The following is a 15,798-nucleotide window of genomic DNA, read 5'->3' as shown; positions in this document are numbered from 1 at the left end:
TATTTCCGTAAAGTAGAAAATTTATTCCCTCGGCTGTATTTGGACAAGCATTGACTGTCTACCGATAGTTCGACGGGTTTACGGATGGGTTAAAGGAGGAAGACTTGTGAGATGATGATCTTGCTTGTGAGTTCTTTTAAGATCAAGTTTGTGAAGCGTTTAGAAATTGTTAATTATTTTTTCTTTTTTTTTTTTTTTTTTTTAGTTAGGATAAGTAGTTCGTGTTTGTAACACGTTTGTCAGAATTACAAATCAAAACGTGCACGACATATCACATATTATTTTTTGTACCTTCTTGCGAGATATTCAATAATAGAATATATTTTTATTGTAATCGATAATTATCTAAGGCTTGATTCAGATTGTGATTTACAAGCTTGATTTAATCATTAAAAGCAAGTGTATTATTTGAAGGATCTAGATTCCCAAACAAATTCACGCGGAGTATAACGCGCCTTTGCTCATAGTAACGGAACACCGTACTACCACGTATTTAGGGGCAACTTCAGACCTCTAATAATACTCGCGATAATAGTATTTGCGGTACACCTTACCCCAATAGCTTTTATGAAAGTATCACCCTAATTACAGCGGGGGGACGCGCGTAAACCACGCTGTGGATTATGTTTTGGGCGGTTTCCATAGGTGTCGTGTGACGTTCGCGCAAAAAAGACCAGGTTCGACGAAATTCGACACGCGGCCGAAGAATACGTTTAGTTTCGCACAGATCGAAACTGGCCAGAAGAACAGAAAAGCGGGTTCGGTTTAACGCATCTGTCTGCGCCATATGCAGTCTCGTATTGCGAGCCTGAAATTCTGTATCGAAAATTATTTATTTTACGTCTCGTAAAACGAGTAAAACACGAGCAAAAATGTACTTTGATATTGGCGAAGAAGACGTTAGGAATTCACAATTACGTTCGGATTGAAATTTATTTAGTAAAGCTATTACAAATGCACGGACTCGTTAATTTCATTTTGTTAACAGCAACTTCATAATCACGATTTATTTTTTATCGTCGATGTTTATTATACAAGTCAAATTGGTACAATTAGCTGAAAATAACGAATTATGAAAGAATGGATTATGTACAATAGGAAAATGCAGAATAACATATTATTTAATTTTTATGGAATGTTACAAAGCAAATTCGTTTCATATTGATATTTGTAAATATGTAGAATGTTCCACTAGAAAGTCGGCTTTAAAATATTTTGCCGACCTACGAGATTGAAATATCGATTATTTCGAGCAGTACAACCCCTTGTAGCCTATCTTGGTTTGCCTAAAGCGCATTCTTCAAAGGAGGGTGGCCGATCTTGTTCTCAATGAAACCTAACATCGATTCAATCTCGCGATTCGCGAGCATAATAAAATATTGAGCACATCCTTCGATAAACTTTTATCGCTCACTTTCACTATTTATCCTACATGTTACTGTAAATTTTGTTTTCTTCTGGACAATAGAAAGTAAATCTTCACCGATGATAATGAATTCACCCTTAAAGACATCAATTACGAATGATTAATTGAAAGCCTTATTTCAAGGATGATAAAATCTTAAAGCAGGCATAGCGAAATTTCCGTAAAGTTACGCGATTACCATGGTTCCAGAAGACTTTCGGTCTGCTAGGAGAGAAGATAGTTGTAGACGGGGCACAAAGTCTCAAACTCCTTTCCCAAACTATACGCAGTAACGGCGTCTTGCATAGTTGATCGTAGTTAGGGAACTTGCCGCGATGACTATGCGTCGACTCGCGTCACCCTTAGAGTTTTCGGTTCGGTATCTCTGCCACGAGCATCGAGAACGACAACGATGCGAGATTATGCTTCGACAGCTTTAAGGGGACACGCCGTTCGAAACCACTTTGAGGGTTCGAAAGCACGTAATTATATATGGACTAGATTATCAAATCTAAAAAATTAACGACTCCTTCGTCATTGTCTTAATTACTATAATTCAAAAGTTATTAATCTTGCGATAGAAAAAAAAATTGGAAACTGTTCTACATCCTATCGCGTGTAAAAAAAAGTGAAAGTTCAGCGAAGGTTCCTTTAAATCACATTTCCTGTATCCCAAATAGATTACCATGGAATATAAATTGCCTACTTCCAAGCTTAATTATACATTTATATCGTTACAAAGTCATATACGATTAGAAAAATTGGATGGATGAAATATTTTTGTTATTTCCTTCGTCTACGGTTTCTTTCAGCTGCGATGCATTCTAATATTTTGGGAATGGGCCACCCTCTTGAACCATCGCGTTCGTTGCCCTCCCTCGAGTAATTTACTTATTAAATTTTCGGCTGACCTTTGGCATTCCCTCGGGGAGAATGCCAGGGACGCGTTTACTTTGACTGAAATATGCCAAGCGCTGCAATCCTTAAGACTGTATCGGAGATGCGTAAAAGAGGTAAACGATTTCTCCACCCTGTTCTTTTGGTTTTAATTTGCTTTCTCGTTTACGTGACATGTGAAACTTGCGTTGCATGGGAGACACGGTGAAAAATTTACAGGATCAAGTACGGAATAAACGCGTGGGGCCAACTCGTCAAGGTAACATTGGATCGGCGTGTAATCGGAAATCACCGATCACTGGATAAAACGATTAATAAACGCCATTTCATCTGCCGATGACTAATGTTACGTCATACTCGATCTAACTGAACAACAATGATACGGTAGTTTCTAGTCAAATGATTAAGGGAAACGAGAGGTAGACGAATGAATAACGTTGTCTACAGTTGAGCAGAAAAATCGATAGAGCTGTTTTCTTTGGTGGAGATCTTGTTGACAAAAATGAAAAATTAAAAATTGTAGTTTTCTTATGTAACGTATTACGATTCAAATAATTATTACTTGTGTCTTAAGATACCATAAATGTATCATAAATATGTATCACAATCTGCATCGTAAATATATTTATGCATAAATGTATGCGTAAATTGATTGATCGTAAAATCTGTGTCGAACATACAATTTATCATCATGTTTACACTAGTGCTGAGAGTTTAATACATATTTGAAAACTATGGAAGTCAAAGTTTGTAGTCGATGTAAATAAAATCGTGTGCGTTCTATTTCACGAGAAACGTTTTACAAAGAAGAAAGAACAGATGATGATACGCTTCCGAAAAAGAGACGACAATGCCAATAATCAAGCAAGTGGTTCGGCCGATTCCAATAGTTTTATCCTTGAAAACGAGCAGCCTCGTGCTTCCTCTATACATCGTAGCCCACGCGTTTTATACTGAATTATAGTATCTCGTCTGAATCCCTTCACAATCTCACATTTATGCTCGAGAGAGTACAATTTGTGACAGCCTCTTCGATAAGGGATCTTACGATTCAGAAAATCTGCCTCATTGTGGGACGTCTTTCTCACGGGGAAGAGTTAAATATCGAGTTGTTACGGAACAATGATGACAATCTAGATGCGTTCTTCTCATTTTATCAACAAGAATATTTACCTTATGAGATTGAAAAATTGCATTGAAAAAAGTAAACAATTGCAATAAAAATCCTCATTGTTTAAAACTATCTTGTTCTTTGATTGAATTTACGATTATATTATTGCGAAAGAGTTTCTGCAACAGATACACCATACTTTCCTTCATTTCGAATGCGTACTCGCTTTCTTCTTAAATCAATAAAAGTACCTTCTTCTTTAACATAAATCTTTATATTGTCTGAAAGAACAAAGAAAAGAAAATATATACTTTTTATTTGTACTCAAACAATTTCATTACACGTCTACACCACTAATATAACATTCTGTCGAATCATCAGCCAATATAATCAAACCTCAACATCCTCCATTTCCTTAAACTCCATCAACCACCAATTTGCAATGGTCCGAACATCAAATATTTGCTCCCTCGCATAACAGGTATTATCTGCAAAAATGTTACGTAACTCTGAATCTCGATTAACATGACAACAAGGAGAAGGTAAAGGCGTGCATGTGTGTAAGTAAGTGTGTGCGTGTGTGTGTGTGTGTGTGTGTGTGTCGAATTACACAAGAGGAAAGACTCGCTAGATCGTCGATCAGAAGGGATCGCCGTGATATCCGCGGCGTGGTCCCATTTATCAGTATCGATACCGCGAATGCCGACCGTCGTGACTTCACCTCACCGCGGCGTTTAACGAGAGAAAGGCGATCACATTTCATCTCATTAGTCGGCTGGCATGGTTACATCAATTTATAACTAACGCGGGCCGTCGATAGATACCGGTAGGTAGCGCTCGACCACTTAGCCGAGTTAATTAGCACCGCGTTTCTATTTCTTTGGTCGCGTGAAAGCCGGGCTCTAAATGGTCAGGACATCGCACACGATGAATCGTGCGATTTTCGATGTACGACAACTCGCGACCTAAGCCCTAAAACGGTCGTAATTTTTATAGTTAACAAAATTCTAGCTTGTATTTTATCGATTCTTGACCACGTAAGGGATTCTATTATTTTTATTAACCCATTACGGAGCACCGTTGCGTTAATGCAACATTTCATTTGCAATATTCTTGCAATCAATCTACATTATCAAATTCTGCTTTCTAACATTGCGATCGTGAAAGGCAATTCCAAAGATTCGCTCAATATCTTTTTCGTCGCTATTTCTTTCACGTAGACCCTACAATTTTCCGAGATTTTAAAGAAGTTATAGTATTTGCAACGTTATTTGGGAAAAAGTCGAATATTTTACGAACGTTCATGTTAAAAAAGTATTGATTAATGTTTGGATTTTAAGATTAAATACCATAAGACTGAACAATTTCATGTTTATCGAATGCACATACCTATTGATCACATCGAAGTTCATCATCGAGTTTCGCTAATCGGGATCTGCAACGTCGCTATGACATTCATGTTGATAAATGAGCTAGGTAACCTATGCCTGCTGAAATGTAAATGAGGTTATAGGTGTACATGCGCTTTTTTGGGATAGCATGTTTGCATGATGAGACGACGGTGTACGGCTAATTTGCCACTCTCGAGTATTAATATTAATGTCAGTGTCCGGTGGGTGATGAAGAATGTTGTAAGTAGTTAATTAGATGTGAGAAATTGTAGGGTGATTTGCATTAGTATAGTGGCTATAATCGTTTTTACTTTCTAGATAAAAATCTTCGTATGCGAACATCCTTGAGTGTCATCGAATTCATTTATTTCGTGTATTTTATTCGACGGTTTAAAAATAGTTTAAAATTACTTAAATAATACTTTGTTAGTCCTATTTAATGACTTTCTAATACTTTTACTTGGTAAGATATGAAACTCATCTAAAATTCATTAAGGTATAATATATATAGGACTATGAACTTATTAGCATATATACGACTGTATCATCGAAAGTAGATTTTAATTGTTTTACCGAAAAGGATTGTAATTACGCAGTCGTAAAACGATGACTAACATTTTACTCGGAAGGAAGCAATAATTAATGGGTATCTAAGAAACAAAAAAAAGTCACAAAGAGAAAGTAGTACCTGCTCTTACATTGGTAAATATAAAATTATCGCTTTACGTTTTGGGCTTTGTATTAGCTACTTTCGTCTCATATTTTCTCACCATTACATCTCAAACCATTAGAACTGTTTGACTTTGTTCACTAGATCAAATACTTAGTATACCGAAGCTTCATATTCGCTATTCCATTCGCTATTTAAAAGCGAACGTATCGCCACGATCTAGAATAGTCGTAACGGAGAAAACGATTACAATAGAACCAACAATCTGGAAAAGAAATCGGAGAAACGTGCGCAGAGATTTCTTCTCGATGCGAGAATCGCGTGGATCGCATAGAAAAGATGTACGACAATAATGGTAAGGGCTCGTAATACAACCGTATTTGTGACACGGCCGACTTGCAGTCTAGATAAAATCTCTGGTTTTTCTCGCTATATGTGATTAAGATTCCGAACATATATCTACCTTGTATTTCAATTCTTGGAAGATTGTCTTCGTTTTTTCCCCTCTATATTTCTCTGTAAGTACGTACGTATAGTTTCTTACATAAGAGACAAACTTCAACTTCGCGCCTGTAAGTACGCGAACGTTAATCAAAATATGCAATTCGTTTTCGGTAGTAACAATTAATAAAGAGTTACATGGATCTCACGGAGGAGTAATCACGCATACTTAGCCAAAGCGTGAACATTGAAAAATAATATTTGGTTACTGTATAAAATCGACGATCGTAAACATCAAGCTTCATCGCTTTTGAATTTTAATCTACTCATCCTATTATAATACTGATTATAATAATTTATGTAGGCAATGATATAACTACGTGTGTACTGAATCACAATAATAAATGTGATCTCTGGTAATAAACAAATATTTATGAACAGGTATGGTTATCGTTTACAACCTTCACACTGTGTCTTCTTCTTAATGTGTACGCTTTTGAAAACATGCCGTCGGTATTGCGATTTATAAATTTAATTTTTCTCCGGTTCGTCGAACGAGTGATATCGCTTAAAAGTGCGCTGCCGAGTAATTTACGTAATCGATACCGGATTTACTCAGCTTTTAATTGGTCTTAATATTGGACGTTCGCCTCGGTGAATTATCAGATCTGTTGAAATTTTATTTATACTTTGATTAAATTAACCCGATGTCACCGGATGGATTTATGGTTAATCTTGATACTGCTGAATGCAACTCGTTCCACGAAAATCGCACGCGAATTCACCACACGCAATTTGATTTTTATAAATTCTCCGAAGAGTTTCTGTATAACGATTCCTCACGAAGAGGAAACAAAAAGTTGCGCGAATCAAGATTCGACTAACATTATTGCATTACGTGCTTCTACGCGATTATATCATGAGTTACTCGTCGAATCATCGAGACTTGGTCTAAAGGTACGAGAGCTGAGTCTTATTTCAATTTGACGTTTAGAAGTACTCATTATTTTGAGAAGAAGTTATATAGAGAATCTAGGAATCTAAGACTTAATAGTAACAGTAAGAGATTGTTATGGGAACATCAGCAATCGTGACATAAAAGGAATACGTGTTGTTTGTTGCAGAGTAAGCAGGCTACATTAGATTCCTGATATATCGTAACCTAAAAGATACGTTGTACTAACGTTGACAATACGCATACAATGTACACTGCACGTGTTTCTAAATAAATGTATTCATGGCAACGTGCGGAGACTTACTAACGAAGTATATAATTAGCTATACCACGATTATTTCCATTGAGAGGTTCTTTCATAGTTGAGTAATTTCGCAATTAACTCGAGTAGAAATCTTCGATATTTACTTTAGCCGATCGTATCAAGTAACTCAAGAATAGAACAATTCTATATCTGACCTAATTTTATTCTTTGTCTTCGCCAATTTAATTTTTATTTGCAAGCACTTTTTCCTATTATTTGTCAATATGTAAGTGAAGTAATATTTCTTTTGATATTTAATTTCAGACAAATATGCATGCGTCGTTTCCGTACGACGGTGGGCGCAGTAGTGGCGGAGGTGGTGGCGGCGGAGGTGGCGGTGGCGGTGGCGGCGGCGGTGGAAGGGGCGTCGAATATGGCGCTGTTCGCCGTCCTGACGCCCTTCTACCACCCCCAGGTCTCGACCAAACCGACCTCGTTCTCCACAGCAGCCTCGTAGACGACCCCCAGGTGAGCGACGATGTACGTAATCACAACACATTTTCTCTATTGAAATACTTATAATATTTATGAAAAATTTCAATCTTAATTACTAACATCATCCAGCAAATTTAAAAGACAGAGACTTAAAGAATTAATTTCTACGATCTTTCTCTTTCAATTCAAAATATATTCGAATATTGCTTTCTTACGAATGTGTTTATTTTAATCTTTTATATTATTTTTGCTTCAGAACACAAATGTAGACGATGGAGGGTTCATGAACGACCTGCCTCTCCTAAAAAGTAAGTAATATCTTGCTTTCTGCTACCTGCTACATTATCAATATACATTGCCATAAGATCGTGTTAAAGTATTCCATTTCAAAGTAAAAACGTTTATTTCATTTTATCGCGATAATTTTACTCCACCTTATCTTATCTCCTTTTCGTCCTACCAGTCCCTTACGGGTTTGATGCGCATTATCAAATGCGCCACTCAAATTTGCTACCTTATCAACGTGTTATATCGCTGAAGATGTTTTCTTAATTTCCAAAGCCATATAAGCTGTTTTAACACCACAAACATCGAATCTCTAACGAACCGACGAATTTACGCGATTCAACGGCGTAAAAAGCGACGTTTCAGGTAGGGATAAATGGAAAAAAAAGTAATGGACATTATCTCGGCGTGGAAAACGTGTCGGCCGCGCAACCGGAAATATAAAGTAGCCATGCCGGTAACTTGTCGCTTTTAATTAGAATTTATCTCCCAGAGTGTCGTATCGACTGCTCCTCTGTGAACGGAGTCTGAATTTCAAACTACGCCGAGAAGATAAAAAGGCGGATGGCCTCCATCTTCCTTCGCCATTAATACGCCACTAATGGTCGTAATTGCAAGGAAAATGAACCGCGACCGGACGTCGTTGCGATCGTCGATCGTCCATCGATTTCTCGTGGTATATGGAGGGCTGAGAATCATATCAATGTAAATCCGCTTCACCTTCCATGAGACAGCGTTGGACATTTGATAATTTGATTATAGTTTAAACGAAAAATAAAGATTATCAATTGCGTACAAAATGTTACAAAATATGTTGGAAAATATTGCATAGAAATGACTGAGGTTTAGTTCGAAAGAAACATCGATGGATTACCTGGATTTCTCTCGACATTAGAGTAGGTACTGTGTACTGAAAACCACAATCATGCCACATCTAATCTTTCCTCGACCATTACACCATTCTTGTATGCCGAGATTCCTCGTTACGCGACAATAAGGCAAAAATAAACAGTTACGTTCCACCAAAGATCAACTGGTTTTTTGATCGAATATTGCCATTCTACCAATTAAGATAACCGCGATGAAAGCTACATAAAGTAATTCGTTGATTCCCAAACAAATAAATCCAATTTCCACCCGAAAATTATAACTCAGCACTTCGAAAAATTGATTTCTTATTTTCAAATCGGCGTCAAAACAGGCTAGATGGCTTCGAACTAGATAAAAATCTATACGCCATCGATCTAATTAAAGGTTTATCTTTGGAATTCGCCTAGCCGATAGTGGGTCGCGCTTTCACGTCAATCTTGCTACGGATTCTTGGAACTGTAAACATATAGATAACCAATTTATACAGATTGCAGCATAGTTTCGTTTAACACACGCAGACACGATAAAATTCTCATTAAAATTTAAATTATTGCATGAGTAGAATAGGGATACCGAGGTGGCAGAAACTGCCCAATATGCGCTATTACGTAACGCTGAGCCAGTTATCCGACAATGATGGGAAGGGAGAATGTGTCGTGGATCGTGACGATGTCTCTGTTATAAGAAATCGTGCGTTTCGATCGATGATGATCGCGTGTGTCGATGTGAGAAGAACGTACCGCAGCCAGGTGAACGTGTTGCGAAAGTGTGACGCGCGTACTTTGTCAATCCTCAGTCGATACTCAGATTTTACTCTCAGCTATGCTTTTTTCCGAACGGAGATCAAAGAATTTCTATCCAATAAATTGCCGATTGTATATTCAAATTTGTCTCATAATTAAACAAAAGAGTGGAGGAACTTATATATCGATAACGAAGAATTATTGAGTCACCACTGATCATTGACTAACTGTGAATCATTAATCGTTTTACAGTTATCAAAGTTTCGAAAGAAGATTTAGCCTATCGCGCTTGTCGTAAGTTCGATAACAAAACACAACGGCAACCCTCGACGATTCTTGATTTTTCTGAACAGACAACACAATGCCGGAAAAGGTGTACCGGTCACAATATACTGTACCGTATAACTAAATACGTTTCGGCAACGTGTCAGAGGTGCGAAGGAGAAATAAAACTAGAGTGGATGTGCCCGCAGGCGGATCGGATTTCGTTCATTGTCATTGTAATTTTTTGGCAGGGCGCAGTTTTCGGGGCGTTACACACCACAGGGGTATTACCTACAGATGGCTGTTTGTTCGAGTGTCACCGTGGGTTATTATATGCCTCGTTACTTGCCCTGTGACGGCTTATTTGGCCAGTTTTTCCTTCCCTTCTATTTCACTCCCCGCCGCCATTGTCCCTTTGTTTCCAACGACGTATCCGACATTGTGTCGTCGAATTTAGAAAGGTTTATCCTGACGCGTGTTCACTTTAACGTGACTTCTTTTCTCCTACCTACGTGCGAGATTTCCATGTGGTTCTTTTACTTTACAATCTTTATACTTTACAATCGAGCTTGTACGATGAATCTTCCTGACAAAAGTCGCTAAAAGTACCTTAGAACTTTCTTAGACGTTAAAGTAATATATACAAATGATAATGTACTAAAGTTGACATTTCTTTCGACACGATATATTTTCTAGTAATTTCTTGCTTTTTCGTATTCAATTTGTTTGCTTAAAGTATTCTTGTTGAAATAATTTATTGTTTTATCATCTGTATGATATTTCCGTCCCAACGTGCCAAATTCATAATTTCAATTTGTTAAACCCAAAATTATCACTCCCCCGCCCACATTCTGGTAAAAACTGCTCGTCACCGTTGGAATATCGAGTCGGTTGGCGAGAGCAACGACAAATACGTACAACCGACGACACAACATACGCGTTCCGTTTCTCGGAAGCCGGTTATACAATTACTTGCAGCTTACCTTGGCTCCTTCGTCACTCCTCGACGTGCTCCAGTTTAGCAGTTTAACGTTGCTCCGAGGTATACGAACGAAATGAATTTTTCTCGGAACTTCGAGCTGCAAGAAATTCAAAATTAAAAACTTTGTTCGTTGATTGAGGAAATTCAAGAACATTAAAATATATTTGAAGAATAAAAAAAGCAATTGTAAAAAATATATTAGTTCGAAAAATATTATCGCGAGAGCAGTTAATTATGAAGAACAGGAGAAGAATAAAAAATTTATATTTGGCTTGAAAAAGAAAATATTCCGCAGTTCATTTCAAGTTAGAATTTTTCGTTTGCTTAAACATTTGGTGACTATAACTGCAGGTCGTGGATAACTACTTGGGAAATCATTCTAAATTACAAGTTCACGTTGCACCGTGTAATCTGACATCTGTTGTCGTCTGCTCGCAGTGTTCATCAGACATTATTCGGTGTAATCTGTTCCTCTTTGGATAAAGAATAATATATCGAGACTCTGATAATATTTACAAACCGAAAAGATTTACAGTCAAACTTTACAACTGCAAGATACTTTTACAATTTTCCACTGCTTTTGACTTATCAGATTCTTTTTTAATTCCAACGAATAATTCCGAGAGAAACGCGAGAAACATTAACGAATTTTAAACGTAAGTAATTTCCTAGCTACTGAGTCTGCATAAAGAGAAAAAGAGATCCCCGTAAGGAATAGAAATAAATAAGAATCGTAAGGAATGGAAACGAGTTTTTGTGATGTCGGAGGCCGAGCCATGTTAGAGCTAATTAATCATTCAAATGAGGCCAACAGACGGCACGCTTTTACTATGTTAATGATTTTTCTAATTTACCTGGTCAATGGCGTCCGGTCAATTAACTTTCGTCGTTATGGAACCTCCAAACAGCCACGTTACGCATTGTGCTTTTAAATTACCGAACGAACTTGACGTATACTTGGTATTGCCAACCGTGACAGAGCTCGAATCTGAAAATTATGCGCGCCTTTCCACGTCGATCGACTTGACTTATGGCCAGAACCGTAATTTACTATTTACGAAGCCTGGTATGTTTTGGCTATCGTGAGAGTTGTCAGATTTGTTTTATTAAGAAGGTATTATGATAATATCATTTTAATCTTCGACAAACCTGTTTCACACGTTCAATACATACGTGTAAAGTCGTCTTGTTATTGTTGGTAAATGAAATTTTTTATTTGTGCCAATGAATTGTATAATTTGTAATCTACGAAATTTTCCGTTTGTCCAATCTCTTATATTATGTCCACTTTTCTTGCGTGTAATTTTTACGACATATGAAATTCTTCGTTCGGTATATCATCAAGGTTGATTTTTAATCACCAATTATACTTTGATCGAGTGCACGTTGAAGCATTTATGATTTTTATATTAAAATGGGAGAAATTTCGTTCGATCATTCATTAGTCGTCACATTTGAATAATCCGTTTCCCTCGCATCTTTTAACACAGTAAAGATTATATATCGTTCAACTATTTTACTAGCATTCTATCTACACATCTTAGCGGTTTAATTGTGGGGCATTAAAGAATTGGTTACATCATACACAAGAAACCTGTTTCCAATGAAACTATTTCTATGCATCTTTTTCTTATTTGATTACATTTCTAGCGGCTGGTTGCATTGCTAATGCTGAATTTTACATTAGAATTCGTGTCTCGTTATCCCTACTCTAGAATAGCTTAGGCAATAGTGATCTTTGAAAAATTAAACAAGACCACTTTTTAGTTGACCAAGAATATCATACCAAACTTCATATATTAAGTTTCAAAGACATACAAAAATTTTACTCATAATATTTAATTACATAGAACTATGTGCAATCGTGTTACACCATAATCTTGCTCGCCATTTATCTAGTTTAACCACTAACTTCAAGATAAAATCCTCTCTATAAAATTCATCTAGATACTTTCAAACAACCTTATCCCACGATAATTTCATTTGATGGTTCCACAATTTATCAAACGTACTAATTACCTGACAGATTACACATTTAAAAAGTTTAGTAACACCAGATCCGTATCGACTTCTATTTATCTCAACGCATTTGCTACCATGAATTTTGGTTTGGGAGTTCGATGTTATACATATGTGACAGGGATAATTTTTCTTTTCATAGTCACAGCTATCACAGATAAATTAAGAAAAATAACGAAGCCTTTGATATGTCCGGGATAGCCTTAGTAGGAAAAATATTAACTGAAACGAGACTATCCAAAAACGAACATTGACTTTTCTTAAATGAAAATTTATACATAATGTAAACAATATAAAGAACATAATACGATCTGCTCTAGTCTTCGTTCCAATCATGGCAGCAAACGCGTTGACAGCAAATGACAAAACTTTCTGACAAATTTAATCAACAAAATCAAAATTTATCCACAATGTAGAAAATATAAACAACATAATACGATCTGCTCTAGTTTTCGTTCCAATCATGGTAGCAAACGTGTCAACAGCAAATGATAAAACTTTCTGACAAATTCAAGCCTATCAAACAGTCCTAGACTAATCGAGGACATTCTCAAGCGTGCTCGGTAAATCGATTTCAATCGAATGAAAGTCGAGTCGAGAGTCAGCGGTAAGTGGCTTTTTGACATTGTTCCGTTAGAAAGGAGTGGAATTGTCGGGCTGTCGCGTTAGACGGATGAAGGGCGGCCACCATCTTTGTGCAAGGGCGAGCCAACCTTTTAGAATCAAGGCCTAATGAAATTAACGAGGACCAGTGGCGCGTTGCCCTCGGGCCAGGTGGATCCCTGCCTCGCGATTACACCCCTGTCGTGCCGTGTCTTGCCGTGCCGTGCGGCAGGGTCGAAAAGTCACACCCCAGTCGCTTGGTGGTAACCAATCAAGGTCGAGAAATAAGTGAACTCGTTCGTACGCGGCGATTGGTTAAGTTTCCGGGACGTTGATTGCCCAGGAAATTGTGCGTGCGCGGGACTCTGCACGTGCGAACTTGGGCCAACCGGCTCAAGGCTATTCTCACTTTTGCAAATTAAGGGCTTTTACGTATGGAATGCATGCAGGTTTTAACATGCGGGTTCGAGATCTCAGACTGGAATGGTAGCATTGGTATGTTTCAGCGTAGAGATAAAAATAAAACGATGAAAATAATTTTGCAAATAAAATATTCTTTTTCTGTGGTACAAGTTATATTGTTTTCGTTTTAATAGCGTTTTTGGTAATCGTCAAGAATTGATATATTTTGCAGAGGGTATTAAAGAAAAAAGATCTGTTATTAGGGTCAAGGTATTAAAGAGAAGTCTGACGGCTCATACTACTAACGACTGAGCAATACACTGATATTTAATCAATGTAAATGGGGATAATTTTATAAATGAAATATTTTTCTCTGTGGTACGATTATATCGCTTTATCTATTCCAATAGCGTTTTCATAATCTGTACATCGAATGAATAATCTTTATACAGATTGTTAGAGAGAAAAGGTTAACTTTTTATCATTGATAAAAGTAACGAGAATTAGTCTCGATCAATCTTTTCTAGTGCAAATAGAACAACAAACTTTTATTTTCGAGACACTCTTACATTCATCGCAAATTAAATCCTGATCGAAACTAGTCGTGGAAAGTGTCGGTAATTTTTCATCATACTAGGACACAGTATGAGAAACAGTTTGGAAAGGAAGAAACTGACATGTAATTCCGTATTCGAAAACGAGTATGGCTAAAGTAATGTCCGTAATAGAAACTTTATTCGAATAATTACTCAAACGCACCCTTATTACAACTTTGATTGATAATCAACCATATAGCACTGTGAAATAAAAATACGACTAAACAAATGATGGGCTTGCAAGAGCAATTAAAACATCACGTTACTCTGGAGAGGATCTTTCGAGCGAGCACGTAAGTATTTGCGTACGTAACTCTTGAAAGATTATCTAAAAGCTGTGATGGAGGAGCGAACGGTAAACGGACAGAGAGGTGTATCTGTCGGCTGAATACAAGGAAAGTTTGACAGCTATTTACGTAACGTGAAATTCAGCCTTGAGCAATGATATTTGACATGATAAAATCGACTGACGCATCGATCTACGAAATTTATCATTTTGACAAATGTGTAAACAAATATTTACTTTTGTTTATTTCTATGCGATTGTGATATTCTGCCTATCGCAACCTTTTACTTATGCATTTGTATCATGCTCTTTTGTTAGTTTCGTTCGTGGTAAATCATAGTATATTATGAAATCAGAAGTTTCGTGAACATGAGGTTTAAAGAAGATCAATTATGTTTGTGTCATATTCCTTGACAGGTCTTCAGACGTTATTAAATCCAAAATTAATTTCGTTTTTCTCTAAATGTTCTTCTATGAATTGCCTTATGATTTTTTTTTTTTTTTGTAAATAATTAAGCTAATGTTACCTATTAGTTGACGTAACGTTATGTCAGATGTTACCCATAGGTAGTTTCTATTTGAGGGAATAGAAATTGAAATTAGAAGAATTTGTCTTTTGAAATGTTTCTTATTCTTAATTATTTTAAAAATTATTCCATCTATTTAATGCAAGAAAGACTTATCTTTTATTCAACCCATGCAGACTGTCACAAAGAACTCTTTAAATTCGTTTCGTAACACGGTGAAAATTCGATCGAACCGGTCGATATATCGGTATCCCGAAAAACAGGATCGCATCAGTTATCGATATATCGAATCGGTATTAACAACTGCTGTCCCGTCTTAATTACAAAGCAACGAAACCGCTCGCGTCGATTAATTTGCGGTTCACACTATGTACACGCTTGCATCCGGCCGCGAATGTATTAATTTATCAATACACCTGTGTAATAATCGCGTTATGTAATCGTGCCATAAATCATAAATGTACGCGTTCACCGGATCGACTCATTAAAATCATGGACATTGGCAATTGCATCCACTAGTAATGATTTCTCTAAACAACCCCGGGGCTATAGATAATAGCGAATCGTTGTGGATCATGGTTCGTGAAGTTTCTTCTCGTACGGGCGACGATT

The 15,798-nt window shown here is 36.9% G+C and overlaps 1 protein-coding gene across 5 annotated transcripts in view; it reads left to right on the top strand.

The window, feature by feature from the left end:
• The window catches only part of LOC126868415 (transcription factor AP-2-epsilon), a 201,251-nt gene that overhangs the window by 158,150 nt on the left and 27,303 nt on the right, over positions 1–15,798 (top strand). For 4 of the 5 annotated variants that reach the window (XM_050623797.1, XM_050623798.1, XM_050623794.1 and 1 more), the window contains 2 exons: positions 7,439–7,654; positions 7,866–7,917. In XM_050623797.1, coding sequence (XP_050479754.1) covers positions 7,439–7,654; positions 7,866–7,917 — 268 coding nt within the window. The remainder of the gene's footprint in view (positions 1–7,438; positions 7,655–7,865; positions 7,918–15,798) is intronic. The other variant, XM_050623795.1, reaches the window with a different exon arrangement.

The sequence above is a fragment of the Bombus huntii genome, chromosome 8 (genome assembly GCF_024542735.1).
Source record: "Bombus huntii isolate Logan2020A chromosome 8, iyBomHunt1.1, whole genome shotgun sequence".
In the NCBI taxonomy this organism is placed as follows: Eukaryota; Metazoa; Arthropoda; class Insecta; order Hymenoptera; family Apidae; genus Bombus; species Bombus huntii.
This window is presented reverse-complemented; position numbering and strand designations above follow the sequence as displayed.